Below are 14,472 nucleotides of genomic sequence, written 5' to 3' on the forward strand. Positions count from 1 at the left end.
TATTTTCCACTATTTCATGGGCTGCCTTTTCACTCTGTTGATAGTTTGTGTTGATGCAGAGAAGTTTTTAATTTCTATGCAGTCTAGTTTATCTAACTTTTCTTATGCTGCCTATGCTTTTGGTGTCATATCCAAGAAATCATTGCCAAATCTAGTGTCATAGAGCTTTTGCCCTGTGACAAGTTTTCTTCTTGAGTGTTTTAGTTTTAGCTCTTACATCTACATCATTGATGCATTTTGAGATAATTTTTATGATATAAAGTAAGTTTCAATTTAATTCTTCTGCATGTATATATCCAGTTTTCCCAGAATCATTTGTTGAAAAGACTGTCCTTCACGCATTGAATGGCCTTGACACTCTTGTTGAAAAGCATTTGACCCTATATACGAGGGTTTGTTTCTGGGATCTCTATTTTGTTCTGTTGTTCTAACTATCTGCCCTTATGCCAGTACCACACTGTTTGATTATTGTAGCTTTGTAGGAAGTTTTGAAATTAAGATGTGTGAGACTTTCAACTTTGTCTTCTTTTTAAAGATTGCTTTGCTTATTTAGGGTTTCTTGATGTCCTGCTTCTTTTGATGCATCCTAAATGTTCATGAACTGTTTTTAACAGTGACAATACACCATACTGACTTTGTGGTTAAATGACTCTTGTTTACCTGGAAGAAATGATGACAATGCTGCTGGCACATCAGGTCCTCAGTTCTTGCCAAGGACTTCAGGCTGCTGCCTCATCCCCACAGGAGTGAGCAGGAGTGGGTGTCCCAGTCTTGACCGACTGGCTCCCTCCCCACACCTCAGTGGGATAGTCCAGGCAAACATCACACTTCCTGATTAAGAATCTCAGACACACATGCACACTAACAGGGAGTTAGCAGCTGTCCCCATGTTTGTCTCTCTCTTGGAGTGGGTATCTGGGGTCCTGCCATCTTCTGGGTCCTGGGGAAGGTTGGTAGCCACTTTTTCAGCATAACCATATCAGTTATCCCTAGGAACACAGTCTTGGCTATCAAATTGCCCCATAAGTGTAGTGAATTTTCTCTCCTGCCATCTGCCTCTTGGCATTCCCTCCATTACCATGGATACCTGACTTCCTTCCTGGAGGATTTCTTTCATCTTGTCTGGAATAGCTCACCTTCTGGACAACCCAGAGCCTATAGGTGCAGAGTAGCTACATTGACATCTTCACACTGATGGCAGCCCCTGGCAAGAGTCTAAGCACAGCCTCAGGCCTTGAACTGACCCATCATCACTGAGAGCTGCCATGGGCGCTGCCTCCCTGAGGCGCTCCTAGGTGCTGGGTCTGGGGTAAGGACATGGTCCTTGTCCTCAAGGTGCTCACAGTCCAGTGGAGGACACAGGCTGCCATAATACTAAGTACCCATTAAGAAGATAGAGGGCATCATGGTTCAGAGCTCCATCTCTCAAGTCACAGAGTCTTAGGTTCAAATCCCAGCAATGTCATCTACTGACTATGTGACCTTTGAACAAAATACTTCTGTAGTCTGTGTCTTCATGTGAATACACTTCACAATTGGTACTTTATTTAAAATCCAGAGCACCACTCTGAGGTAAGGTCTGTTATTATCCCCACTTTGCACCTACTGTGAAGATGGAGGGGAGCATGCACAGACCACCTCTCACCCTCCTCTGTTGCCTGGTCTCAGACTAGCAGCTCCATTTCTCAACCTGTTCACTCAGACTGTGTTGGTTCCAGTGTCTGGCAGGGGGTGGCTCTGAACACTGTTCTCTCTAGCTCTCATAAACCACAAGGATGTTTCATGGGACCCACGGGAAATGGGACTGAGGCCTGAGGGACAGGATGAGACACTCTCTGCCACCCGCTCCCAGACTGTGGAGCAGAAGCCAGAAGGCTGATGGCAATTTCTGGGGTTCAGGCCTTGTCCCATGAAGCCTAGCAGTGACCCAGTACTGATCTCTCCCCAGAGCCCCAGGGACTTGCCTGACCACTGCCTGGGTCAGTTCTCCTTGCTCCCACACTTCTGTCTCAAGTTGCTTAGAGAGAAAACCTCCATTAATACATATGCCAGGGTCCGAGGGAACATCAGGGCCAGCGCCCTTTCCCCTCATCTGCTCTCTTCTATTCTCTCCTTCAGTTTCCTCTGTGCCATCAAGACCCATCGGGTTTAAAGCCACAGCTTCTCTGGGAAGCATCGCCTGGTCCCTCGCCTTGGCTCCCCTGCCCAGCAAACTCTGGAGAGACTGAAGTCTGTGCCATGCACTGCAGTGCAGTGACTCTCAGTGGGGTGCCCTGACCCTAACTGTAGTCAAGGATGGGCAAGGGGTCCCCTGGGCACAGAGGAGGAACTATTCACCCTGATCGTTGAGATTCAGACTCACACTGGCTGAATCACCACCAGGATGAGCCACTGTGGCTGGTGGGGTGGGGCGTAGCCCAGGTGTTTTGAGGTGCATAAATGGCTGAGAAACAGCAGATCTCTGCGACTGCCGTTTGCTTTTTTGGGTGCTGACTACTTAATATGTGTCTATCCGGTCTCCCCAGCCAAGTACGGGTTCCTCTGAGGGTAACATATTCACTGGCACATGCCAACGGGGTCATGGGGACTTAGGGACTGGGGTGAAGATTCATAAGAGACAGGCTTGTGTGGGTGGGGTGAGGGAGTCACGTGTAGATACACCCACTTATGAAGACCAGCACAGAGCTGGATGGAACAGCCTCTCCTGGGGGAGAAGAGCTGACTTCTAGTGTCACCCCTCAATCCTCATGTGTCTTAGCTAAGTTATGCGTCCTGTCTGGGCTGCTCCTCGTCTTACCAGAAGGTTCTACTGGATGTTCTCTGAGGTCCCTCATCACCCTGGCTTTCTCTGGTCTTCTGCTAGCTCAGCCTTTTCTCATCTCTCTTTCCTGGCTCCACTGATTTCACTCCCTTGACCTTGATGTTGTCACTTTTGGTGTGACATTCATGGGGCAAAGCACCCAGATGGAATTGATAAGCAATCTGCCAGTTGCAGAGGCTGAGAGCACAGGACTACCCACCTCTCTCTGGCCCCAGGGAGGCTCAGGGAACCTTCTTGAGGCTGGGGTTGGAGTGGGGCAATCTTGAAAGATGGCGGGATGGGAGGTAGAAAGTGGGGATGACATTTGAGTTAGACAAGGCAGGGTGTGATGGTGTGATCTCTCTGGGTAGATATGAAATGGCCCAGTATTGGGTCTTAAAGGACCTTGGGCCAGAGGCTGTCACCTGGTAGGGAGCTGTGGGTTAGACCTGTTTAGGGAAGATCCTGCCTGGCCTTCTCACTACTGATATGATGTCACTTCCTGCCTTCTGTCCAAGTAATTGTCCCCATCCCAGCACCAACCCACAATCCGTCCCACCTTGAAAAGAACTGAGATGGTCACGTGGCTTAAGTTAGCTCTGAGCCCACAGCACATTCTCTGGGAAAGCTCTGCCAACTTGGCAGTGAGACAGGCCTCAGAGCCAAGAGCTGAGTTCCAGCTGGCCTGGGGGCTGCTCACACCTCAGGGCTGTCACTTCCCAGGCACAACAGCTCATCAATGATTCAGACCCAGACTCTGCCAACAGCAGATGGGCCCTTGCTCTCAGGAGGGCCCGGTTTGCGGTGGGTCCTCCTCCCTTCCCTGCTCCCAGCTGGGACCTGCTCCTTGGGCCTCCTTAGGGAGAAGCCTTCTTCTAAGAAGCACTGATCTTCTTTGGTGGATTAGTAAGAAATACAGCTGCAGCCAGTCTTATGTTATGCTCCAAAGACACCAAGGGGCTGGTTGTTGGAGAAAAGAGAACGACACCAAATGGGACAGGCAGTGCTGGGGCCGAGAGCTGCTGGGGGCCTGGGGAACAGGGAGAACTGGGACTGGGTTTGTCCTGCACAGTCACTGCATCCACTCCTGGTGGAAACTGGGTTATAATTTCATTGCAGCCTGTGCCCCGCTACACAAAGATTATCACACGACTCCAGATGTGTACCTGGTCCTAGCAAGACCATGTTGGGCACAGTGCCCAGGGTGCATCTGAAGAAAGGACAGGACAAGAAAGGGATTGTGATTAAGGTATGAGGGGCAAGTGCAAATTGCGCTACCTGCTGTGGACTGCGGACCTGCCAGAGGACTGCATGTGCAGAAGCAAATGCAAATTGAAAGCATCTGGGGTGATTGATGCAAAAACTCCCATCACGAGGGCTCTGCCAAATACAGTGTAAACCAACAGGCCTGACTTGTTCCCAGATTCTACTGGATTTAATTATAGTGAGTAATTAAATCATTAATTTAAAAATATAGCGCTCTGGGTCACAAAGTGCACAGGAGTATACACCCCAAGTTCTCAGGTCTCAGTTCCTCTCCCAGCTTCAGTTTCTGCCTCTATAGCGTGGGTACACTAGCTGGCCTCCTGGGGCTTTTCAGGATTAGTAGAGTGTTTACCTTCTTGACCCTTTGGGGCTACCCCTCCTCCACAGGGCAAAAGGAGATTGGCCTTGGTGTCCTCCCTTATGCTGTGGATACACCTTCCCCATCCCATTCCCCTCTTACCCCTTACTTTCTATTCTTCTGTATTGTGCCCACCTCCTTCCTATGAGATCAGTCTTTGAACCCTCATTCTCTGTGGTCAAAATCTGACTCTGCCACTCTACCAGTTATGCAAACATGAGATGATGCCTTAAGCTCTTTGCCTCTATTTCCTCATTTGTAAAATGAGGAAATGGTTGAGCTGATTAACTGGGACAATACACATAAAGGACTTAGTGCAGTGCTAGGCATGGAGCAAGTGTTCAGTACATGATGCAAGAATCATGGTGGTTGTTGCAGTTATTAATATTCTGATGTTTCCCTGCCTTCTTCCCCGACACCCAGGCTTCCTCTGACTCTGAGATGCACAGACTCAGGAATATGGCATCTCAGAATCAGAAAGGACTTTGGAGCCACTCAGTGCCAGGATCCACCTCTAGAATCTGGCAGGCTTATCTAGACAACTGGGAATATGCTCATGACCTTGACTGCAGTTGAAACCTGAAGGAGCATCTTTCTTTCCAGTCCTCTTCCCTCTCCCTGATATTTTCCCATAACCCAGCTCAAATGTTTATCCAGGGCCTCATTGTGGGTGCTGCCGGGAGTCGTTGTTTCTTAGAACCCTATGAAGTGGTCCAGAGCCCTCAAACTCACAGCAGTTGGGGAGGCTTTGGGGTGGGAAAAGCTGGGCCAGCCCCACAGCGCGCTCTTCCTCTGAACTTCACAGCAGCTTCCCGCCCACCCCATCTACTCCCACACAGCATTGCAGAAAATCATCTCCGGAAAGAGTGGGAAGAAGAGAACTGCTTTGAATGAGGCCCCAGTGAAGAGCATCAGAGAATTTCAGGACCAAAAGGGACCTTCTCTACTCCACCTCCATTTTATAGAGGAGAAAGAGAAGCCCAGAGAAGTTAAGTGACCTGCTTTTGGTCACCTGGACTCAAGATGCTAGCTCATGCTCCTCCAATGTTGTTCAGTGATTCAGTGGGTATTTATTGGGAATCTTCTATGCAACAGACCCTGTACTTGGGGTAAATATGTAGGGGCCTAGGTTATAAAGGGAAAAGAGTCCGGCCAATAAGAAATCACAACGCAAAGAAATAGAGTGTTCTAAGTGAGGATGACTAATGGAATCCAATGAAAAAGCATAGAGGAAGGGTAAATTAGGAGGGTTCCATAGAGGAGGCAATATCCAAGCTAAGACTTCAGAGTTGAGAAGGCATTTGCTAGGCTTTCAAACAGAATGAGGGCACTTGGGGAACTGATGGGCTGTTATTCACACAGCTGGAAGTAGGCCCTCTGACTCACAGCTTCGCTGTGGCCCCAGGTCCCCGGCACTCCCAGTACCACTGCTGGTCACTCTGGCCTTTAACCCAGCAGCCAGGACCTTTGGAAAATGTATGAGATTGTACATTTGCCCTATACTTGGTTATTCGATTTTCAAATAGGTGTTTATAATAACCTTTGTTTCTTTCCATTTGTGGGAACAGCACTTTCTCAGGGCTGCTTTCGTATGCATGAAAATCTGGACTTATGATACAGACATCGTATTGATCCTGATCCAGCTGCTCGTATCCATTCCAGCCACCTATGGTTTCCTCCTTGACTCCTCCCCTGGGCTCTAAGCATTGCCAGAGTGAGCCCACGGAAAGTCATGAAGGGATTCCCACCTGCATGTGGCTGGATGTCCACCTGATGGCCATGTGTCTATTGTTTCCTTTCTCCATCCGACCTCGACCCTCCCTCCAGCCTTATAGCCACTATGACCAGCCCAAATGTTCCTGGTGCCACAGCCAGTCTGAGGGTGTAAGAGTGTCTATTATATGTGTGGATTTTCCTTAGGTGTGTCATATAGACTAGCAAGAGTTCTCAACAGCTTCTTCTGGACTACAGAGAGCTTCATTTATTCAAGCACTGACTTTGGGTGACTTCAGTCTTTCGTTTCCAATTACAATGGAAAAACATAGCTGTTGTAAAAACAATTTTAAAGTACAAATAGCAAGAAAAAGGATAATAAAAACTTCTGTAATATCCTCACCCAACGATAATAGTTCATTTTTATGGGGTATTCAATCCGTGTCAAGAATCAGTCTTATCTGTCTAGCTATCTGTCCAGCATCTATCTAATCATCACAACAACCCCAGGAAGGAGGTATTATTATTATTATTTCCATTTTATAGATAAAAGAAACTGAAGCACAGAGAGGTTAAATAATTTGCTTATAAAGGATGGAGCCAAGAGTAAACCCAGAGCCTTGACCTTAAGCACGATGTAGGCCAGCCTTGGAGACCCTCCTGTTAACATTTTGGTGAATTCCCTTCCTGTCTCTTTTTTCTGCATGAATGTATTAAATACTACATATTGATATAAATGGTATTATATGATAATCAACATTGTGACAGGGTTTTTTCACTTAATGCTATATTATAATGTTGAATAATCTTCTAAACCATTATTTTAAATGACTGCATGGTAGTCAATAAATGGGTGAATATCAGAATTCACCCCAGCAATCCCAATTTTGTTAACAGTACTGTGATCGATATCATTATAGGTAATCTATAAATACAAATATTTCCTAGTCAATTGAATTGTTGGTTCAAGGAATTTCCTTCCTGTTCTCTTTTTTGTGCATGAATATATTAAATACTACATATTGATTTAAATGGTATTGTATTATAGTCAACTTTGCGACCAGGTTTTTTCACTTAACGCTACATTATGTCATTGGATAATCTTCTAAACCATTATTTTAAGTGACTGCATGGTAGTCCATAAATAGGTGAATGTCAGAATTCACCCCAGCAATTCCCCATTTGTATAGTTTCCGGTGGTTCTTTTTTTGTTGTTGTTGTTAACAGTACTCTGTTAGATATCATTATAGGTAATCTATAATACAAATATTTCCTAGTCAATTGAATTGTTAGTTCAAGGGGTTTGCAGGATATTAAGACTTTGACAAGTATTACTCACCTGCCTCCAGGACGGTGCATGACACTCTGGTTCTTCCATGAGCTTGTGAGAAGTATTGGGTTTGCAGCGCTATGGGAGGGTAAATGCCAGCAGTGGAGTGGAATCTGGGTTGGAAAGGGAAGAAATAGAGCTGAGGAGACTGTGGCACAGGTGGAAGGGAAGGCTCTTCTGCAGAGCAGCAGGTGCGGGAGCCAAGGAGAGTGACTGAGGGTGAGCACGATGGGCTGAAAAGAGTGAAAGTGTATTCACTTCCCACTGTGTTTCAGCGCCTGAGAGCAACAGGCTTACCGTGAACAGTTTCTTAGGAAAATATACTCACTGTATATTGATTTGCAGGTGATTTGCAACTATTTAATGATCAAGTGATGTTTTAGTGTTGTGTAACCAGTCTCAATTGAGTTCAACCCATAGCCTGTCTGAGCACATGTTAAGTGTCAAGTAAATGACACAGACCCCAGGAGTTCTGGAGCAGAGCACTGTAGGCTTGGGACGTGGGGTTAAGCATGACCCAGACAGTGGCAGAGTGCGTGAAATGGCAGCCAAGAGAGAACCTTCTCGTCCAGTCCCTTGAGTCTAAATCTGGGTGTCAACCTTTCTAACTATGGAGACTTGTTAAACTTTCTTAACCTCCTGCTTCCATTGCCTGATCAGTAATGATGACATTAGTAGCAATAGGGTCTGTCATGTGGAGGATTGAATGAGATAATAGGTGTGACTGGCCTATAGTAGGTCCTCAGTAACCATCAGAGGCTCTTACTATTATTCTGATAAGTGGATGTGTGTGAAAGGGCAGCCAGGCTGAGAAAGCAAAAAAGTCCCAGTCCTATTTGAAGAATATGGTAAATCTAGGTGAGTGATTCAGGCCTCTGCACCTGAGGGAAAGAAGAGGGCAGCTTTGGGGGCATTGTGGAGGAATGGTCATTGGTCAGTAACTGTGACTCAGCTCCTGGCAGGTAGCATTGCTGCTTACGCTTGGGTTCCACTGACCTCCACCTCCCCATACCTGGACAGGCTTGGGTAGTCTCCCCCGGGCTGGGGGAGACTATTTCCTCTCCTCTCCCACCTCCCCAGGCAGCCCCATTGAATTCCTCTCTTCCCACGTAGCGCCTGTGATACCTCACTTCTCTGCATCTGGTCTCAGGGAGCGGAAGGGATGGGTGTCTGGGTGTGAGCCGTTGCAGGTTTGGGGGAGGTGTAAGATCAAGTCCAGTCATCCTCCTTCCAACCCCGCTCCCCACTCCTCACCTGCCAGAATAAATAAAGCCACGATCTAATTACACAGGATCTGAGGATGGGTGAAAGGCAAGGGAAAGAAACTCTGTGAGTCAGTTCACCACCAGTTCATTCATGATTCTCTGCTTCTGAAAAAAGCGAGCACCACGTGAGCTTCTTTCCCGGAGGTTCAAATGATGGTGGGCGTGGGATGGTTCCTTCTTCAGCAAGCAGGGTGGAGACTGTGACAGCGTTTGCTGGACTTCCGTTGTCATGAACAAGATGAGCAGCTCGCCCGGCTCAGCTGTGCATGCAGTACCAGGATTTGGGGTTGCAGCCCCCTCATGGCTGTGCCTGCCTCCCCCGCCCCGCCCCCAAGGTGGCTCTATGGAGATACGTCTTGTCGCTGCCATGTGCTGAGTGTTCCAGACAGTGCGGGGCGGCTGTGGGGGCGGCTGGCGCACCAGACGCGGGAGGCAGCTGGGCCTGCCATTGCCTGCCTTTTCTGGAAGCCCACACAGGCAGCTTCCCGCTAGCCAGCAGGGGACAGATTTCCGGTTTGGAGGGAACAGCCTGTGCCCCTGCCATGGGGCTGGGAGAGAGAAAATAAGGGGCAAGACTGGGCTTGTATATCTCCTGGGCAGGGCAAGGAGGACACAGACCAGCCTCTGCTGGGCCCTTGAGGCCGGCAATGTGTGTTTAGGCTGCAGCTAACTCCACCAGCACAGGACGTCAGTCCAGTGATCCCTGGTCTACATCCTTCATTGTGCACTTTTCAGATCAGTGCAGTCTGGCCTCTCAGAGCTCATACTGGCCTTTAGTGGAAGGGGGCTACTGCCTGAAAGCTGGGTTGCTGGGTTCAGCTGTACAAGCTGTGCCCTGCACAAGTGTGTCTATGTAAGGAGACAGCTTTCATAGGAGAAGCTCTAGATTTTTACATTTATTTTGACAATTATTCAACAGATGGAAGTAAAGTGTCTTGAGGAAAGGATCCTTTTCTCTAATTTGCACAGAGACACTGTGTGGGCTCATGTTAGTCCTGCTGAAAGGCCAGAAAAAAAAAATGAGTTCTGGGGAGAATTTCATGACAGATAGTATACTAGATGGGTAAGTCATAGGTCAGCCTTGGCATGGGCAACAATTTCTGTGACCCATTACTAGGCCATGGTCCTCCCATGCTTGCTCAGGAAGGGTGCTGACCGCCTGGCTAGCTCCTTCTCCAACTTGACCTTCCCACCTCTTCCTGTCTCTGCTCCTTGCTTGCCCTCAGCTAGACAATGAGTTGAAGGCACAATGGCTAATGTGGGAGAACTGGTGCTTCCATCTGTCCCCACCTTGAGGGAACCCCAGCCGGGGCCCCCTCCTCACTGTCCTCTGGAACTTCAGACTCAGCTCACGCACACAGCGTCATGGAATTAGGGGAGGCTGGCCCTTCCTGTCCACACTAGGCATAAGACATCCTTCTTCTTACTCCCTCTGCTTTGACAGAGAAAGAATAATCGTTCCCCAATCTTTGTAGCCTTCAACTGCTTACCTAGTGATTAGGATGTGCTGTGATCATCCTACAGCCAGCAGCTGACACCTCTGCACAAGGCAGCTCTGCTCTCATTCCAGGCCACAGAGTGCTGAGTTGCCCACAGTTCTCTGCCTAGAAACACACAGAACAGTGCCCGAGAGCACAAGAGAGCTTAGGGCAAGGACACTGCCTGCCACCTCCCCCCATGACCCAGGGGAGGGCTCTGCAGTTTAGAAGATAATTGAGAGCAGAAACATCTGGATGTGGTCAAGGTCCTCCTGATCCCTTACAGCCACATGTCTCATGATCTCTGGGAGGGGACCTGGAAATCTGCCTTGTTAACAAGCTCCCCAGGTAGGCAGAATGTGGCCCAAGTTTAAAGCCACTGATTTCAGGGCTGCCCAGGTCTGACCTCTTCTGAAGGCCCTTATTCTACTTCCTGTTTCAGAGGGGTCTTTGTGGTGAATCAAGAGGGACTAGGACTCTGAGAGGGACTAACCTACTGGAGTCTTCAGCTGGGGATGAGCATTGGAGGGTCTTCCCTCCCCCATGATGGGTCTCACTGAGTATTGAGGAGGGAAAGAGAAGACATTGGTCCCACCTGGCTCAGGGTTCTCAGCAGTTCAGAACCCAGCCTTCAGGGTGGTATAGGGTTTGTGTGTGTGTCCTCTATGAGCCCCATTATGTATTCTCAAGGGACTTAGAAGCCTTGCCTCAGGGAAACAGCAAATAGCAGAAGGCAGTGGATGGTGTACGAGGAAATCATCGGCACAGGTAGTGTGACAGAGCCAGGGAGTGCAGAGGAGAAAGACCCCTGGGTGCTGGGACATCAGGGAAGGCTCTCGGGAGATGCTCAGTGGTGGGGCCAGGACCCACGATCTCAATTAAAACAGCTCTAATTTTTATCAATTTCATATACTGGGCAGAAGGTATCTGAACAAATGATTCTGCTTTGTAAAAGGTAGAAAGCCATTGCAGGAAGGGAACAGGGAAGGTAAAGGTGCCTCAGGCCTTGGAATTCTTGGCACCGAAAGAAAAGCTAGAGGAGTGTCAATTGGCCTACCACACGGCCACCCCTGACCTTTGCTTCCCACCCTAAGGAAGGCTCCAGCTGGGAAGACCTGGACAGGGCTCAGCATGTTGTCAAATTTGCATGGAGCTCCATCCACTCAGCCCCTTGGGACCAAGGCCAAGGCTGAGGCATTTTGGGGTTCAATGAATGGAGCCAAGATACAAGAAGCAGATAGAAGTCTTTAAATGAGGTTACCCCTAAGCGTGCATTTGCTGGCTACTATTGGTGACTCTAGTCTTTAGGTTGGTTATGGCCTTGACAATTTTCATTTGCAGAATCTATTTTCCCCAATGAATGTTTACCCTGTGATAGAGTATGGAGAAGAGATCAGAGAAGGCAGAGTAGATGCAAGAGGCCCAGTTAGAGGCATGTCAATATCCCAGGGAGACATGCTGGGGTGGTTTAGTGTGGTACCTTGGATTTGGGCTGATTTATGCATCCTAAGTCAACATACTAGTAGATAGAAAAGGGAGTCCCCTCTACCTCCGATTTATGCAATGCAATCAGTTTCACTGGACTTTTTTTCAGCTTTATTGAGTAATAATTGACATGTAACCCTCTATAAATTTAAGGTGTACAATGTGTTAATTTGATATGCTTATATATGAACAATGCCATTTGGAACCTACGTCAGACAAGTTGTTTCTTGCTCAGTTTTGGACGGTGATCTTGACAATTTATTGTGGGAGGGAAGGGTGGATGGTGTGGTAGCTACTTTGGTGCCTCTGTCCTTCTGAGGATCCTCATGAACTGAGGCTTTCTCTGCCTTCATTTTCAGTTAACAAGTACGACATTAAGGTGTACACTGGCCATGTCGTTGATGCAGGAACAGATGCTGATGTCTTCATCAATATCTTTGGAGAATATGGAGACACAGGTAATGGGTTTGAAATTTTTTCTTTACAAACCATGCCCAGAATTGCTTCTTACATGGGCTGTTTGCTACCTTTCTTGCAGAGGAAAGCAAACCCAGTCTTCTCTCTGTTCCTCTGTTCAGGATCTCTCTTCTTACCATCTGGTTTGTTATGGGCTTCCCCACACAACAAGGTGCTCATCCTGTAAAATGTACGTGTGTGATGTTTTCATAACAAGGGGTGCTTGAGTTTTGGCTTGATTTAAAATTTCCCTGCATCCTAGAACAGATCCAAGCTCCACACCGCCAAGGAACTCATTCTTTGATACGCTCTTTGTCTCCCTAAGCTCCATGTCCACCTTGAGCTATAATTTGGATGTGGCATGATCTGATTCAATGCAGCAGTTTGGAGCAGACCAGAATGAAGCCAGGGATCCAGTTAGACTTGTCCTCAGAGGTGGGGCAGGCACTGAGGACACAGTTGCAGCTACAGGTGCTGGGAAGACATTCAGGCCAGAGAACTGAGGCAAGTGGTTCTACCTGCTTCTGCCAATTTACTGCAAGAACATCAGGGTCAGTAAAGCTGACACAATATATTTTAAAATTTCAAAATGCATTGCTGGGCATATAAGGAAAAAGAGAGAAGTCTCCAAGTACCGAAAATAGAGAGGGAACTCAAAACAAAGTATTGAGTATGAATTGATACAGTAGCTCTTGGAAGGAGGAAGCTTTCATATTCAACCAGCCATAGGATGGGTTTTATACCTATCTGAGGTCATAAAATGAGGTATTGGTCCTTTGTGAGGCAAGATATGCAAAATTGGAACCACACATAAAGCCAGAAGTCTTGAAGGTTTACAGGGACATCTTCAGTAAAAGAATAGGCCAGGAAAAAAAATGCTTATTTGTGCAGTGAACTTATCTCTGCAAGAGCTCTAGATTGAAAAAACAATTGCTGAGAAATTGATACCTTAGGCTTGCACCACATGTGAGCTTGAGGTTTGATTTTACACTATAAGAGTAATTTGAGGACTTCCTCTCCCCCCAAATACAGAAAATCAGTTCCATGCTAGTAATACCCTTGGGTGCTTAGCAGAAGAATTGACAAGATTGCATGAGATTTCCCCAGATAAAGTATTGGAGATGAGTTTAGTTTCCAAACCTACAAAACACTTACAGACATAGTTCAACATGGCTCAGCATCAATAGACACAACAAACAATGGATCAGCCTACCTCTCTATGCAGCCCCCACTGAATTTCAGATACTAGAGTAACCTGAAAAAGGCTATAAATTTAAGTATTTTAAGCTAAAACTGACTATCAACATGGAAGATACAATTAAAGAAAATTACAAGCACCATGAAAAACATAGCAAACAAATACAGGACATAAAAAAATACTTACTAAATATAAATGCTTAATAGATGGCTTAATCAACACAATTAGAAACCATTGAATAAAGAATTTATAAACTATAAGACAAATATGAGCAAAATATTCAGATGTAGCAGAGAGACAAAGCATTGGAAAATATAAGTGAGAGGTCATGAGACATGGAGGAGAGAATAAGTTCTGATAGATGTTAAGGAGGAGTTCCAGAAACAGAGAATATATAATAGGTGAGAAGACATTTTTGAAGAGCTAATGGTTGAAACCACGCAAACATGAATCTTCAGATTAAAGTAAAAATACAAGTCATTAAACAAGATAAATAAAAACATCCACAGTTAGATGCATTGTGGTGAAATCAAAGGTATAGAGAAAGATCTTAAGAATAACCAGGTTTGGCAGATTTACTTCTGTAAAAAATTAGGTTTATAGGAAATTCATTGAATCATATCTTCAACGTTCTGAGCAAGAATACATATCAACCTAGAGTTCTATACCCAGCTAGGTTATAATTCCAGAGTAAGGCATAATTAATCAATTTTCATGCAAACAAATAGAAATAGGCTTTAACACTCATAGGCCTGTACTTAACCACTAAAGAAAATGTTTTAAGAAAAAGAAAATTGTACCCAAAAGAAAGGATGGAATGCAAGAAACAAAAAGCCAAAAATTGATAATTATGTAATAAATCTAAGCAAGCATTTACTATATGAAGCAATAACAATAATGACTATTATCAGGGCATAAGAAAATTGTGCACCCAAAACACTAAAAAACAATCTTTGAGAAGGAAAGTAGATAATCAGAATTAAAACATAATAAGATTCTTGATCCCAACCAATTCTCTCATTCCTAGGAGAGTAGCGATATTAACTTTAACATCAAGTATACATATTAAAATTATAAAATTAACCACCAAAAAATAGGAATGTGTAATTTCTAAACCAAAAGA

General features: G+C 46.1%; 1 protein-coding gene across 2 annotated transcripts in view; it reads left to right on the plus strand.

Annotated features, from left to right (window-relative positions):
• LOC150002598 (lipoxygenase homology domain-containing protein 1-like) overlaps window positions 1-14,472 on the plus strand; it is a 154,555-nt gene that overhangs the window by 18,079 nt on the left and 122,004 nt on the right. For both annotated transcript variants that reach the window (XM_090285099.1, XM_090285100.1), the window contains exon 5: window positions 12,055-12,153. In XM_090285099.1, the coding sequence (XP_090141225.1) occupies window positions 12,055-12,153 (99 nt within the window). The remainder of the gene's footprint in view (window positions 1-12,054; window positions 12,154-14,472) is intronic.

Source organism: Furipterus horrens, unplaced genomic scaffold, assembly GCF_987537825.1.
Source record: "Furipterus horrens unplaced genomic scaffold, mFurHor1.1.pri manual_scaffold_8, whole genome shotgun sequence".
Taxonomy (NCBI): Eukaryota; Metazoa; Chordata; class Mammalia; order Chiroptera; family Furipteridae; genus Furipterus; species Furipterus horrens.